Source organism: Phascolarctos cinereus, unplaced genomic scaffold, assembly GCF_003287225.1.
Source record: "Phascolarctos cinereus isolate Bilbo 61053 unplaced genomic scaffold, phaCin_HiC Scaffold_8;HRSCAF=390, whole genome shotgun sequence".
In the NCBI taxonomy this organism is placed as follows: Eukaryota; Metazoa; Chordata; class Mammalia; order Diprotodontia; family Phascolarctidae; genus Phascolarctos; species Phascolarctos cinereus.
The window spans coordinates 51,152,133-51,168,944 of NW_027556291.1; the positions used below are offsets into that span (position 1 = coordinate 51,152,133).

A 16,812-nucleotide genomic window follows, 5' to 3' on the forward strand; every position below is an offset into this window, starting at 1 on the left:
AGCTACTTGCTTCCCAAGAAAAGGAATCCAGAAGTAACTAAGACAGATTTATAACCCTGCCAAAGTGCTGTTAGTAGGCTCAACTATTTGCTCTTCAGCCCAGACAAAAATCCATTGGCTGAGCTCTCCCTTAAATCAAGCCTTTGCCTCATCAGAGGGGGGTAGGCAAATAATGGAATTGTAGCTCTTCACATGGCATCCATCTCCTAGGGCCATGTGCTTCATAGCTAAGAACTCAAGGTCAAAGGTACTCAAGTAACCAGCCAATCCGAGAGAGGTCTGCCTTCCACTGAGCCAGGCCCCGGAAACCTAACACAAAGAGGGGAGTGACTCCAAGGCCCAACATGGTGCTTCCTAGGACCTGAGCCATGGTTTCTATCAAAGCCAGACACTTGGGTGTTGGTCAGTAGATCTATTAGTGGTATACATCTTATCTTGAATGAAATCAGACCTAGACAGAGCATGCTAGACTGAGCATTGTTGCTCTAAATAGGAAATGCTAGCTGGGACAATATGCTCCCTAGAACTATGAAGTGACATCATCTAGTCATATTTTCCTCCTCTAATTCCCTCCTGCTCCAGGTCTTGTCTGGACCCCTCATGTGACACTCAGCTTTCAGAAATGCAGAGCTGGAGCAGATGTTAGAAGTCATCATTTTATTGATGAGGAAACTGGGGCCCAGGGGAAGAAAGAAATAAGCATTTTTAAGCATCTACTAGGTGCCAAGCACTGTGTTAAGCTCTTTACAAATATTATCTTATTTTGATTCTCACAATAACCTTGAGAGATAAGTGCTGTTGTCTTTATTTTACAGTTGAGGAAACTGAGGCAGAGGCTAAGTGACTTGCCCAGGGTTACCCAGCTAGTAAGTGTCTGAAGCTAGATTTGAACTCAGGTTTTCCTGATTATAGGCCTGGCCCTCTCTATCCACTTAGCTACCTAGTTTCTCTGTCCAGGAAAGGGGAGAGATTGCCCAAAGGAAAAAATAAATCAAGGTCAGAACCTGAATTAGAACCTTTTACTCCCCAGATTCCTATTTATAATATAATTGGGTTAGACTAGATAACAATACAAACATTATTTATATAGCATTTCGTGGCTAATAAAATGGTTGTCTTAGAATACCTCTGTGGAAGTTAGATAACCATAAGTTTTGTTGCCCCATTCTAAAGATGAGGAAACTGAGATCCAAAGACTTAAAATGACATGCTCTGAGTCACATGGATTGTGACAATCCAGGACTTTGGACCCCAGTCTTAGTATTCTTTCCACTTTTCAACTCTGATGCCGAGAGAATGTTAGCTCCCTGAGAGTTGGGCCAGCTTCATTTCTATTTTTGTATCCCCAGAGCCTGGCACACAGTAAGTACTTAATAAATGCTTTTTGATTGATTGACTATAGATATTTCCTAAGCCTCCTTTTAATCCTAATCTTCTACAGTTTGGATTCAGAAGCAGAGTCTATTGATTTTAGGGACTTGGGAAGGAGAAATGTTGTTAATGGTACCACAAGGTGGAGGTGGGCTCTGGTCAAGGCCCAGTCCACGTTCTGATTGGGCTAGTGTTTTCTCTCCTGCTTCCTGCTGGCAAAAATGTGGGGTCTTTGATCAGTTGTGCAAGACAGCATATACGTTCCCTTTTTCTTTCCCTTCATTCTTTTTTTTTTTCTCCCATTTGACTTCTGACAAAGGGTCCTTTTGACTTTTATCCAATGAAACACAACTTTTGCATTCCATAATGTTTTCAGGACCAAGGACAATTCCAGTGTGAGTTGAGAGCATTGGTCAGAATCCTTGGAAGCAGTAAGCTTTTAAGAAACTTCCAGTGGTTATTGGGGAGGGGGGCAACCCTAAGGAAGGGGGCTTGTTTTTTTTTTCAGAATTACTGGGTTTTAGAGTATGGAGAAAAGAGAGATGCTTCCTCACCAAATGCCCTTCTTTCCTTCCCTTCTCTCTCATTTCCTACTTCCCAGGCACTTTGAGGGCCTGGGTTTTGCAGAATTCCCTTCTTGCCTTGGGTCAAGAACTCTGGCTCCCAGGAGAACTGCCCTGCACAGAGGGGTAGGCACTGCAGGAGGATGTGCCCAGGCCTGGTACAGACATTGCCACAGACTCTGAGTTCCCTGGCTCAAGCCTTTGAGCTGCGGTTCGACAAGTCAGGCTGCAGTGGACACTGTGCTTGGGGTTATATAACATCACGACTGAGAGGGAGGACAGTTTTCTGGCTATAAAGACAGGCTTGCTGGGCATCAGGCCAGTGCTTTCTCTTCAACAGGCTAGGGAATGAGAAGCCTATAACTCTTGTGGAGGGAATGTGGAGACAAATGAGATGTCTCTCCTTCCTTGCTGCTGAAAGGCAATGACTGAGGACTCAGGGCTAGGCCCACTGCCACTAGTTATGGATGAAGGTTGACTGCCCCATTGGGACTCTTCTTACCACTCCCTAGAGTTACCACTGAGGGGCTCAGTCAGAGTTTCCATGGCAACTGATGAAGGCAGGGGCTTGGATGGACCAGTTGGAGTTTGAAGGATTGCAGTGTGCCAGAGAAAGAGAGCTTGGAATCCAGTTAGTGCCGAGATGCTGAGGCTCCTTTCTTTTCTCTGCAGCTTCTAAGCAGCCTGGTGCAGAGATGGTTGTCGTGCAACAATTGGTTTTGTTTTGGATGCAGAGGGAGAGGAGGAGCAATGGAGCAGGAAGAGTTAAAGTGGAAATTGGGGCTCCAATTGGAAGTGGGGAAAGGGTGCCCCCAAAGGCACTTAGATTTGGGATGAGAAACTCATAGTTAGTGGTTAATCAGCCTTGTAATTGATCTCCCTGCCTCCAATTCATACCCCACAGTACAGGATGCCCAGACTCTCAAAAACGCATTTCTGGCCATGCCATTCTCCTGCTCAAGATGCTTCAGAGGCTCCCTATTGCCACCAGGATCACATATAATGCCTCTTTTTTATCTCTCAGCCCTTTATAGTTTGACTTAAGCCTACCTTCCCCATCTTATTGTATGTTACTTTTGCTCATTTACTTTACCATCAGCTAACTTGGCCTACTCATTGTTCTGCACATACGACATTCCATCCCCCACCTCTGTGCCTTTGCATAGGCTGTCCCCCCTGCCTGGAACACACTCCTGCCTTACTCCACCTCTTGGAATCCTTAGCTTCCAGCTCAAGCACTACTTTCTTTATGAAGGCTTTCCTGATCTTCCAGCTACCAGTTCCTCCCCTACTCAAAAATTATTTTGTGCTTACTGTGTATATGTTTTGAATTTACTTATCTGTGTACACGTTCCCCCCCACCAAATAGAGAACATAAGCTCCTTGAAGTCAGGGACTCTTTGAGTCCCCAGGATCTGGCACAATGCCTGGCACATAGTAGGTACCTAAGAAATACTTGTGGTTGATTAGTGACTCATTAAACAATCTCCTTGCATCAAAGATTGTGTTTCCATATTATCTTTTCTCTTGCTTTGAGATAGGGGACCAATATTTTTCTGTTTATATTGGTTAAGGAAAGCTATGAAAACTTTTCACTAATGAAAAAAAAAAGCTACTCCCCCCTCTTATCCTTCCTTATTTTTAATATAATTTGGAGATTTCATAAAAATGGCCACTAGATGATAGTTATAGATTGTTAGTGTTGGAAGGGACCTACGTCAACTCTGTATTATATATACAAGGACACTGAGACTCAGAAAAGGGAACAGACTTAACCAAGGTCCCATAGCTAGCTAATAGCAGAGATGGGTCTTGAACCTATGTGTCTGGATTCTCTATCTGGTGCTTTTCTACTGCACCATATGGATGGGAACCAAGTGTTTGGAGCATAAGGTGTCACTGGACCTGGGTGGTAGGTGGACCCTAACTTCAGGCAGTGTCTAGGTAGAAAAGAACTCAGACTTCTGAGGGCTGAATTTGCGAACTGAAACCTTTAAAGTGATCAGAACAATATCTCAGCTACAGAAATGGATATGTGGAAGGCCCCAAAACCAGTGAGATGGGCTTAAACCGTTTCCACTGGCTGAGCAGGTAGGTCCCCATGTCTGCTGGGTCAGCTTCTCCCTCATGAAACCTGCCTCAGATGATGGAAGGGGGTTAAGGGCTATTATAGTTTCCTGGCTCAGAGAATACACTGTCCCTGGCTTTTTATTTTTTCCTCTCCACTTAGGAAATTAGGTACAGTGACTCTGTTTAATTATAGTTCTCGGTATTTGTCGAGTTTCCCTCTCTAAGGAGCTTAGAATACCTGATAGCACTGCTCTGACTCATCCCACCACTGTCCTGGCCTGGCAGGGCAAGTGGAACAAGCCAGTGGGAATTTCCTATGTTACTGATGCAGCCCCTAAAGCAAGAAAGCCGAGGAGCTATCCAAAGTCACAGACTATCCTTGACGTGGAAGCCAGACTAGAGTTCCATTCCTTAGACCAGTGGGCATTCAGGTACTTACTGGGGGAAGGGGATGGTGGAGATCATAGGATCCTAGATCTATAACTCCAAGAGACCTGAGAAGTCATTTGGTCCAACCCCTTCATTTTACAGACAGGGAAACTGAGGCCCAGGGAGGGGAAGTGACTTGTCAAAGGTCACACATAGGATTCTAGATGTATAACTCTAAGGGATTTTAGAAATATCTAATGACATTCCATCCCCCACCTCTGTGCCTTTGCATGGGCTGTCCCCCATGCCTGGAACACACTCTTGCCTTACCTGCACCTCTTAGAATCCTTAGCTCCCTTCAAAGCCCAGCTCAAGCAGTACCTTCTTTATGAAGGCTTTCCTGACCTTCCAGCTACCAGTTCCTCCCCCACTTAGAAACTATTTTATAGATGGAGAAACTGAGGCCCAGGGAGAGGAGTTACTTTCCCAAAGTCACAAGAAGATCACAGATCTAGAGCCAGAAGGAACCTCAGAAGACCTCTTAGTCTAATGCCTTCATTTTACAGAGTAGGAAATTGAGGCCCAGAGTAAAGCGACTTGCCCAAGATCACACAGGTAGTAAGTGGCAGAGCTGGTAATTGAAGCCATACCCTCTGATTCCCAGTCCAACTGTCCTATTCCCCTATACATGGTCTGTAGTCCAGCTGAATGGGGCTATTTTCTGTCTCCGGGATGTAGCCCATACTTTCCTGCCTCAGTGCTTTTCCTTATACTGTCCTCTTAGAATGCCCTCTCTCATCCTTTCTACCTGTTGAATCCTTCTCCATCTTTTTTTTTTTTTGCTAGGCAATGGGGTTAAGTGACTTGCTCAGGGTCACACAGCTAGTGAGTGTTATGTATCTGAGGCCAGATTTGAACTCAGGTCCTCCTGACTCCAGGGCCGGGTGCTGTATCCACTGCAGTCACCTAGCTGTCCCCCTTCTCCATCTTTTGAAGTCCCACTCAAACACTCTCCTCTCCAGGAAGTCTTCTGAGGCAGCTTAGAGTAGCGGACAGAAGGCAGGCCTCAGGGCTAAGAAAACTTGGGTTCAAGTCCCACCCTCAAGAAGTAACTCTAAGACTACAGGTTATAGCTTAGTCATCGATCTGGATTGATGGAGAGGGTTTGCCCAGTGCACTTCCTTTTACTCATCAGAAATCCCAGCTCCAGAACCAACACAAAAGATATGTTAGACAGATGTGTATTTGTGTCCTTCCGAGAGGACAGGAACTGCTGCCTTTTCTAAGCTTTGTATCTCCATCAGTTCTCTGCATACACTCAGTACTTAATAGGTGCTTGTTGAGCAAATGACTGAATTAAATGAGGGAGTGGTATTCAGCACCCCGCTGAGCAGCCCCAGTGGCCTGGCACTGGAGGATTTGCCTCACTTTTTGAATTAATGGAAAAGCATTCATTAAGCGCTTACCATGTGCTGGGCATCACGCTAAGCAATAAGAATATGAATATTAAAAGAAAAGATATGGCCCTCTTAGTCCTGGAGCTTCAATTCTGGTACGCAGAGACAATGCCTGTATGGGAACGGGGAGCAGGGAAGTGGGTTTTGCGCTGTTGGAGGTAGAAAGAGGGGAATATAGGCAGACAGTGGTGAGGTGGCCTGGGAGCATGGCTGATTGGTCTGGAGTCTAGGGACATCTAGAAGCCAGAGTGGGCCAAATGGGCTTGTTTGCACACACACACAGTCACCCATCACCTGGACTGGTCCTTAGGGAGGGTGTTCTCAAAATGAGCGGATTAGTTTCTGCAAAGATTGGGGCCTGGAATCTGGGCAGAGGTAGTTTGCCCATTCTGAACCAGAAGCAGTAGGATTGCTGCTGAAGTTCCTCTGCTCTGGGACAGGTAGCCTGGTGACTCTCCAAAGTTCCCCCTACCCTGTGACAGGGAGGCCCACCTCTAGACCAACATCAAACTGAGCCATGGAGATAGAACACCCCTTCCTACCTCCAGGCTAGCAGACTCTCTAAGCTGTGAGGAACCTGGCAGCCAGCTAGCCCCACCTGGACCTGAACCAGAATCCTGTCTGCCACATATCTAACAAGGGCTCATTTGGCTTCCACTCAGACCTCCCCATTGAAAGGGAACCCACCACTTCCCATGGCAGCCCAATCCACTCTTGGGCAGCTAATTGTTAGGAAGCTTTTCTTGACATCAAGCCTAAATCTGCAACTTCTTCCCATTGATCCTGGTCCTGTCCTCTGGAGCCAAGCAGAATGAGCCTGTCCTTCAAAAAAGCATAGTTCTGCAGATACTTGCAAACAGCCATCAAGTTCCTCTGAATATATAAGAAGCCAGAAAGCCTTGGGTTGGTGTAGACCACTGGAAGGGGTTTGGATGAAGGGTTTCAAAGACACTTTTCAAGTCTCAATTCTGCTACTTACTTGTCTATGTGACCTTGGGAAAGTCATTTACTTCTCTGGGCCTTGGTTTCCTACTCTATAAGATGAAGGAGTTGGACTCAACCATCTCTGGGCTGTCTGACCTTCTATAGTTTATATCAGAGGTATCAGAAGACCTTACCCAGCTCTGGCATTCTATGAATCTCCCTCATATTATTTTCTACCATCCCGCCTCTTAGCTTGCAATCTCTTGGAGCTTTCCAAAAGAGCACTCCAGATGTCCAGGCTCAGCTCCTGGGGCTCTGGCCCCTTAAGCCAATGGCTTTGGTGGCCACCACTGGCCTGCCTTCCTGCTGATCTCCCCAAGTCATCCTTTGCTATCTTTCAGGATCTAGGGCAGCGTTCTCTTAATGAGGCAGCTAAGAGACTAACCTAATTGTTACAACCCTATAGCTCTGGATCTGGAGGAACCTTCTGATACAAGGGGATCATGCCTGCTTGCAAGACAGGAAGTCAGATGGCATCAAATGCTTAGAGCCTGGTAAGGCTTCTGGGCACTCTCAGGGTGAGACCACCAGGCTGTGAGGCATCATAGCTTTTTTTCCGCACTGTTGCCTGAGAACATAGGTATTGCTGCCTGAGGGAAAGAGCAAAAAAGCCACTCAAATCTTTATTTTTTTCTCTTCAAAGTGGCAGATCTCAGCTCCTATTTGATTTAAGATGTGGGATTAGCTCAATACCAAGGGATATTCATGTCAGCTAGGCTTATACAGCAGAATTAGATTAGTTTGTGTTTTCATAACTTGGGAAAAGGGCACTCCCCTCAGCTCCTGAGTGTTTGTGCTAAGGAGGGGCCAGGATTTATGGGAAAGTAGGTACTAGACAGCATAAACAGCAGCCTGCTGCAGGAAAGGAGGGGAGGCAGAAGGCCTGGGCTCTGCTGCTGATTCACTGGCTGACCTTGGGGAAGGCATTTTTCTATTTCATACTCCAAGGTTCCTTGAAGCATTGACATTCTCTATTTTAAGGTTCCCTCTAATCTGGGCAGCTAGGTGGCACTGTAGTGGGTAGAGTGCTGGGCCTGGAGTTAGGCAGAATCATCTTCCTGCGTTCAAATCTGGCCTCAGACACTAGCTGTGTGACCCTGGGCAAGTCACTTCACCCTCATTGCCTCATTTCCTCATCTACACAATGAGCTAGAGAAGGACATGGCAAACCATTCCAATATCTTTGCCAAGAAAACCCCAAATGGGGTCACAAAGAGTCTGACGTGAATGAAAAATGACTCAGCAACAACAAAAATGAGAAATGGAACCTTCTAGGCCTAGATCTAGGGACCTATGTAGTCTCTAATAATCCTATGCTTGTAGTGTTGTCAAATTAACAGAGGTGCACAGACCTAGGAGCTGGGAGAAACCCAGTTGCTGGTAAGTATTTTAAGTCTGAATCCTGGTACTGTCCTGGTACTTACGCCTCTGTGTGACTGGGAGGTATTCTTGCTCTCACACTTTTGTTAGGTTGGCTCATTATGGGTTAAATAATGCACACTTCTCTCTTCTACACACTCTGTGATCCAGCAACAGTGCTCTGCTCGCTGTTCCTCACCCGGGACACTCCATCTTCCTCGTGTCTCCTTGGCTTTGAACTGGCTTTGCCCCATGCCTGGAATACACTCCCTTCACACCTCTGCCTCTTGAAATCCCTGGTTTATCTCAATACTTAGCTTAAGCATCACCTTCTACACAAAATCTTTCCTGATCCTCCAGCTGCTAGGGGCTTCACTTTTAAACAACCTTGAAGTCATTTTGTAGATATTCTGTATATCCTTATATATGGACCTATGGAGGGTATGCTCCCTGAGGACAGGGATGGTTTCATTTTTTGTCTTTGTAGTCCCAGGGCTTAGCACAGGGCCTGGCACCAAATCAATGCTTGTTGATTGACTGACTACTATTAAACTGCTACTTTTAAAGGTAAGGAGCTAGGCTACCTAGATGAGTCAAACAGTGTGGGGTAGTGGAAAACCCAGTGAAGTTAGAGTCAAGGGAACCTGGGTTTGAACCCTAGCTCTGTTACCCATTTGACCTTGGGTCCTGACTTCTGAGGCCCTTCAGAATTCTAAGAGCCTATGGTGCTATGAAATTTGATCTAGGAAGAGAGGGTCCTTCAGAAACCCACAGCTCACATGTCAGAAAGGCTAGCCCAGCGGCCTGAGAGAGGCTCACTGGAGCAGGGGGTGGAGACCCCCTGTGCCCTTTAGAACACTCAGCATGGGCATCCCTTTGAAGATAATGGAATTTCTCAACCAATATACATATGGGACCTATGGCTAGTCATAGCTAGAGGTGCTCCAATGTTGCAATATGGACAGCACACTCTCACACTAACAGGAAAAGCTGCCGGCAGCTGGAAACATTACTTGGGCATTCATGTCACTACCTAATCCAATGAGAACTGAGCTCTCCAAATTGATTCCTCCCCTTATGGGGCCCATCACTGAGTTAGATTGTTTTCACTCTGAGTAAATGGATCCGATCGTCATAAATGAGTTCTTAGGCAAAGGGTAGGTACAAGGGGGCAGATTTTCAATTCAGTGTGTTAATAGGATATAGCTCTTCACCCATCAAGTGCAGATGATAGCCGTGAAATGGTTGCTGTGTAAAGCAGACGGCTGTGGGCCCCTGCAGAATGCCAGCTTCTCAGACCTTCAGGCACAGAAGTGCTCAGGCAGTATCTGTGACTTAGTGTTCTAGGATTGCTTAGAAGCTAGCTAGGCCTTCTGTATCACTTTTTAAAAAATCCCAACATGTAGGCCAAGGATCTGGAGCTAGAAGGGCTCTGAAAGGCCAGTCAGTCCAGATCTCTGATTTTACAGTGCTGCTAAGTGATGAATTCAAGGTCACAGAGGTAGGGTGAAGGAAGGAAAGAAGGAAAAAGCGTTTATTAAGCACTTCTTATGTGACAAGCACTAAGAGATGCAAAAAGAAAAAGTGAGACAGTCCTTTCTCTCAAGGAGCTCATATTCTAGTAGAGGAGACAACACATAAAAGAAAACTCAGCTGCAGGGTGGATGGAAAGTTTTCAGAAAGTGCTCAGGATTCTAAGGATGTAGAGACTGTTCAGATGGCAAGGCCCAGGGGGTACTTCACTTAGATCAGTAGGGCATATGATAGTGTCAGGAAGGATTTGAACCCAGGTCCTCTGACTCTACATTTGGTTCCCTTTCCACTTCATCACTTACAATTTTGTTTTTCTAGAAAAGCAGAGATCTCCTAGGAAAGGTTTTTCTTGAGCTCACATTGGTGGGATCTAAGGAATGAATCTCGCTTATGAATGACTGAGGTAGAATGAAGATGTAAGTCATATAAGCTGAGGATATTGGTGAACTGGAATGCCAAAGTGTTCAAAGGGACATCAATGTGGGTAAGGCCTCAAATATAATAGCAGGGTTTGGGGTAATCAAAAGACTGTGAGGCACATATTGAATGCCTTAAATTTTAGTCTTGGCATGAGCCCAGATAACTTATATGCCAGAAGAGCTGGGAAGAAATGGTCCAGTAAGGAAATCTGGAACTAGAAGAATAGTGAAGAACATTGTTTGTGAAGGGAGACTCCTGATGCCTGTCATTGGGAGGCACTTCTCAGAGGAAATGCCAACTCTCTATTTTGTATTGGGCCCCCAAAATCTTAGAATCTCAGCAGTCCCAGGATCATAGATCTAGAACTGGAAGGGATGCCGGAGCCCATATAGTATAAACCAATAGTTGTTGTGGTAGTTATTATAGATCTAGAGTTAGAAGTGACCCTAGGGGCCACTTGGACCCTAGTCCAACTCCTTCATTTTGCTGATGCAAAATGGTGGCCCACAGAGGGGAAGGGACTTTTTCAAGGTCACACAGGTAGGAATTATCAGAAGTGGGATTTGAACCTGGGTCCTCTAACTCCAAAGATAGCATTCTTTCCACTATACCAGTTGGAAGGGACCTCAGTAGCTATCTAATCCAACCTGAACATGAATCCCCTCTACAACAGCCCCAACAAGTGGTCATCCAATGTTTACTTGAAGACCTCCAGAGAGGGGGAGCTCACGACCTCCCTAGACAACGCTTTTCTACTTTTGTACAGCTCTAGTTGTCAGTAAATTTTTTGGATACCATTCCTAAATCACCTCCTTGCAATCTCATCATTGCTACTGGTTCTGCCTTCTGGGTTCAAACAGAAGAAGTTGAATCCCTCTTCTACTGGATAACTTTGAAGGAAAGCTATATTGTTTCCCTTGAGTCTTTTCTGCAGGCAAAATATATCTAGTTCCTTTAACTGATCCTCATTCGGCACTGACTCAAGACTTTTCAACCTTCTGGTCACCTTCCTCTGGACACTTTCTATTGTATCATTGTCCCTTTTAAATTGTGGCATCTAGAACCGAACCCAATACTCTGCATGTGGTCTGACCATGGTAGAGCAGAGTAGGACTCAGAAGGGTGCAGGATAGTATAGAGTTCAACTGGCCAACCATGGAGTCAAGTCTATGAAGGGAAGAAAGTGAGGCCAGAGCAGAGTAGAATGACTGGGACATGAGAGAGAAATGGAAGGACTTAGCAGGCATGGCAAAAATGAAAGCTAAGTTTAGAAGGGGGTGAGAAAGAGGGAGAGATGGACTGCTAGGATGCTGTGATCACAGAGAAGTCTTTCAGTACTGATTACTGCAGTGGGCATTCAATGCCAGGGTGATAAATTGATATTTGATCTGAGAGTCAATAGGGAATCCCCAAAGATTCTTGAGGAAGGGAATAACGTGGTCAGACCTGTATTTTAGCAAGATTATTTTGGCAGCTGTAGACAGGAGCAGGGAATCAATTAGGAAGCTATTACAATAGTCTAGGTGGGAGGTAAGGAAGGCCTGAGGCAGGGTAGTAGCCTTCGGAGTGCAGAGAGGTTGTAGAAGAAGAATCGATGAGATCTGGATGCTGATTGGGTATGAGCTAGGGATGAGAGAGAAGAAAGAGGCAAAGATGGGTGACTGAAAGCATAAGCAGTTGTTCAAAGTGTCAGAAGTATAGTTATTTTAATAGAAATCTATTTTTGGTATAAGTAAAATGTGGAATTTTGGTAAATTGGGGTGGGCTTGAGCACAGAACCACCATCTTGAAACTCAGGGAAAACATGCATTTCAACAGACCACATGGCTCTATGTAGCAGCCTATTAGCCACCTGGTGACAGTGTACCCAAACCACAGTGACTGTTGTTGAATACTAGGAAACAAACCCCTTATGTGCAAAAACAAGCCACAAATAAAAGTCACGAGGTGATTGAATTTTACTGTACCCAAGAGGCCTTTTAGAAGGGTGGATGAATAAAACCGATTCTGCTTCCTAACCTTTATAACGTAATGTTTCTATGACTAGTGCTCCCTGAAAAATCATGTGGAAAATAGAATGAAGTGTTTGTGTACAGGGAGGGGGGAGATGGTGGAGCATACAGGATTGAACAAAGAACGTTTCTGAATAGTGCTGATAATACTGCTCCCCTGAAACTGTAATAATACCAACACCTTACATTTTTGCTCTAACCTTCGGAGATTTAAAAAAAGTACTCTTTAAGTAAGATCATGGGATCATAGATTCTGACATGGATGGAACCTTAGAAGCTGTTTCATCCAATTCTTTCATTTAATGGAGAAGGAAACTGAGGCTCAGAGAGGGGAAGTGATTTGCCCAAGGTCACACATATATTCTCACATTTGATCCTCATGACATCCTTGAGCATGTCTTGGGCACGTATTGATCCCATTTTTTGAGGGAAAACTGAGGCTCAGTGAAATTGCAATTTCTGTGAGGTCATGCATATAGTTAGCAGCAGAGTTAAGAGTAGAGACCAGGTCTATCCAATGTTTATTTCTTTCATTTTCTTTTTAAAACCACATTCTACTGGCAACTCAGAAACATCCAGCACGAGGCCTTATAAAACTGGAAAGACTTCTGAAACCCAGTTGAGTGACTTGAGCTCCTTTGAAGTGGTTACTTAAAAGGGAAAAGGCAGGGTGTGACAAGAAGGATGGTTGTGCCTGGGGGTGCCTGGCTATGAAATAGGTCACCCACTAAAAGGCTCTGGCTTTATTTGGGTATGTGCCTGTTCCAGGGCATGGAGGCCAGGCACTGACATCGCTGACCTGATTCTTCTGTTTCTAGACCTAATTGAATTGAATTGAATTGAATCCACGTGGATCAAGGGCAAGGCTTGGTGCTAGGCACTGGGAGAATTACAAGGTTTAGCTAAGACAGGGTCCCAGCCCTTAGGGAGTTTATAGTCTGAGTGGATTTAAAGAAATAAAAAAAGATGTAGCAGTGAGATGGAGCAGGAGTATTGGCCTAGAAGCCTGGAGATTTGAGCCTGAGGCCCATCTCTGCCATTAATTCACTGAGTGACTTCAAGCAAGTCATTGAACCTTTCCGGGCCTGGAGGGGGAAGAGAATCTTTATGTCATAGGATAATATAATGACAGTTGATATTTAAATAGCACTTTACTAGGGTAAATGCCATTATTCCCCTCATTTTGCAGAAGAGGAAACTGAGGCTGAGGGAGCTTGGTCACACAGATAGTATGTGTCTGAGGCTGCATTCAAAGTGAGGCCTTTCTGACTCTATCCTCTATGGCCAATTGGATTATAGGATTAGAGTTGGGAGGGAGGTCATCTAGTTTAACCCCCTCATTTTACAGAGGAGGAAACTGAGGCCCAGAGAGGGGAAAGGACTTACCCCAAATCATACATAAGATCTTAGATGAAAGAGCCTCAGAGGACAGCTAGTCCAACCTCCTCATTCCATAGAAGAGGAAACTGTGGCCTAGAGTCCCTACAGGTAGTAAATGTCAGAGGTAAGATTTGAACCCAGGTCCTCTGGCTGCAGACTCAATGCTCTTTTAGCTCTAGAGCCTCTGATCTTCAGTTTAGGGGTGCAGGTAATGTCTGTGCCTCAGAAGTTGGGCCACTTGGCATAATCAAGGCCACCTGCTAGCCTGACTAGGGGCACTTCATTCATGGGTGGAGGGAGCCATCTTCTAGCAAAGGGACAACTAGCGAGCTCCACACTGCAGGGTCCCATCCTCATCCCCCACTCTCCAGGTCTTCTGGCAGTGGTTATCCAGCTGCTCCCAGGGACTGCTCACACTCCACCAGGCTCCGGGGCCTGGTGCTCATTGGCATGGCTGGGCCTGGGGAACGGAAATTTGGTGGGAATGCGTCCCTTCCAGTCGCGGGCCTGGAAGGATGGACAGACAGTGTATTCAGAGCTGGGGGAGCAAGCAGCTCTAGCTTCAGCACAGTTCAATTGGACTTTTCATTCTGAACTGTAATCGTCTGTTTGGTGTGTGAAGGGAGGCTTATTGGCCTGCTCTCTGGGCACAGATTCCCTGGAATGCTCGCCCAGGTTTCAGAATTAATGCACACTCAGAATCTGGGGCCCTTTGAAGGGCAGCTTTGACTTCATCATTCACTACCACTTAACTCACACTTGGAGCCCTGAATACTGTCTGAGATCCAGGCAGGAGTCAGGAAGACTGGGTTCAAATCTTGCTTCAGACACTGTCAGGCTATGTGTCATTTCCCCTCTATGAGCCTCAGTTTTCCCCTATGTAAAATCATAGGATCGTAGAGAGCTGGCCAGGACCTCAGAAGCCATTTAATCCAGCCTCCTCATCTGCTAGGCAAGGAAACAGAAACTCAGCAATCAGATACTTGTCATGAGGAAAGTGCTTTGTAAACATTAAAGTAGTATGGAAATCTGAGTGGCTATTTTTCTTTCTTATTTTATGACACCTTATTTTAGAAATTGTTTTGGCAATTCCAAGGAAAAAACAAACCCCACAACATATTAGAAATATGAGGCTATTATGCCAAATCCCAAGTTTCAATTCGACTTCTTGACTCAATTCAATCCAAGAAGCATTTATTAAACTCCTACTGTATGGAGAGCCAAAGACAAAGATGTAATCCCTGACCTTAAGGGCTTATGTCCTATGGCATGGTGGGGGGGGAGGAGCAGGAGAAGGGGAGGGGTACTACTCCTCTATGCCTAGAAAGAATGAAATATAAAGTCAATACAAAATAAATACAAAGTGATTTCAAGGGGAGGAGAACACTACGAAAAGGGGGGAATCCCATACAAAAAGACTTTTGTAGAGCTCAACCTTGTGGTAAAGATGAGAAAAGGGAGCATTCCAGGCATGAAGGGAAGACTGTGCAAGGACATGAAGGCTGGAGATGGAATTCTAAGTTTATGGAACAGCTAGTAGGTCACTTTGGTGAGAACATATGATGCAATAGATGCATCAAAGGAAAAGTTGCAATAGATGGATGCAATAGAGGAAAAGTTAACCACTCATTCCCATCAGAAGTCAGATTGGGACAAGGAATGCTTTGAGAGATCAATGAATTCATAGTCCTGGGGCCATGCTCTGGAGACAAATTCACTTCACCTCCTCTCACCTCACTTCAGTTCACCCTAATTGAATTAAATAATCATTTCTTTTTCTCTCCTTTCCCCTGAGTATGACAGTACCCTCTACAGCAAAATATGTCTGGAAGAGAAATGCACTGATCACTTTGGAAAGGTCAGCTATCCATGAACCATGGGTATGTCTCTGGCTGACGGGGCATTAATCCAGAGTCTGCTATTGCCAACAGACTTCACATCGTGGGGCAGGAGGCTGGTGGGAGTAGAGTGAGATGGTAAGGGTTCAGAAGAAAATCGCCATCCATGGGCCTATTGGGTCATTGAATCATTGAATTGGGCATGCCATTTCTTTGAAGATGTGGGAAATGTTTTAGCGGGATGGTCTGGGGGATTGGCTGCACACTGAATGAGCCACAGTTGTACCTGTTCCAGAATCGTGTTGATCCTCTCGACCTCACAGTCAATCAAGTATCGTTTCTCCTGACGCCTGTCCATTTCCTCAATGATTCGCCGGAATTCCTGCACATCCTTGATGCTTCCCACAGACCTTGCTGTCACTTGCCAATTGTTTTGCACAGCAGCTTCCATAATTGCCTGGAGGATTGAGAATCCTAGAGAAGAAAAAAAATATGGTAATTATTTAATTGAAAACGCCTCTTATTTAGGCATTTGTAGACATGGCAACCATTCACTGAACTTTAGGAATCTTTGGCAGGGAATCATCATCTTCAGAGATAGACAGGTTATTGAATCCATTTGTGAGCCTGTTAAAAAACTCTGGACACCAGGCATGGTCGCCATCTTACTCTTGAATAATCCGGGCAAAAGCACTTCCATCTTGTTTTTAAGTTGACAAGTTTGGTATTTAGAGAACATTAGCTGCCATCTTGTATATATGAATGAATGTTCACTGGGCATATGTTGCATATTTTATTGCAGTGCACATTGCAACTAATAAGTTGAGGAATAGACATACATTAGGTACCTGTACTACTTCTATAAACTACAAACTAGGAATGATAAAAGTATCCATACAGTTCAGTATTTGCTCTTTTTCCTACATTTTTTTGTTTTGTACAGGAGGTCTGAAGAATTATAAGTTTACTTCGAATAAAGCTTAAAAATCATATACTTTATGATAAAGGGCTTTTAATTCATGACAGCCAAAACACCGACACTATATATATATATATATATATATATATATATATATATATGTATTTGCTATAAAGAGAATTATATGTTTTATTTTACTGATATTCAAAGTTACTTATTAAAGACTTATTTCCATTTTTAAGTTATTATTCCTAAACCTATGAAATGATCTAATGATTTAGTCAATGTAGGCAGTCCTGCATACCCGATTCTGCTTAAATTATACACTTTTCATTGGCCTGTGTTGCTGAGGTTCTAGATGTGGCCTTATCATGAGCAAGTTCTCTTTAAACCACTGAAAATAACCATGGTTAACCCCATTACTCTATGGCTCTCCATAGAAGGTCAGATCATGGCACCTATACACACAGAGACACAAAACACATACTATAAACCTAAAACAAATAGTCTATGACCAGAATTGATTCATTGATTGAT

At 44.6% G+C, this 16,812-nt stretch overlaps 1 protein-coding gene across 3 annotated transcripts in view; it reads right to left on the reverse strand.

Annotated features, from left to right (window-relative positions):
• Nucleotides 1–16,812, reverse strand: part of GRIA3 (glutamate ionotropic receptor AMPA type subunit 3) — a 279,870-nt gene that overhangs the window by 125,501 nt on the left and 137,557 nt on the right. For all 3 annotated transcript variants that reach the window (XM_020976366.2, XM_020976365.2, XM_020976367.2), the window contains exon 4: nucleotides 15,643–15,830. In XM_020976366.2, coding sequence (XP_020832025.1) covers nucleotides 15,643–15,830 — 188 coding nt within the window. The remainder of the gene's footprint in view (nucleotides 1–15,642; nucleotides 15,831–16,812) is intronic.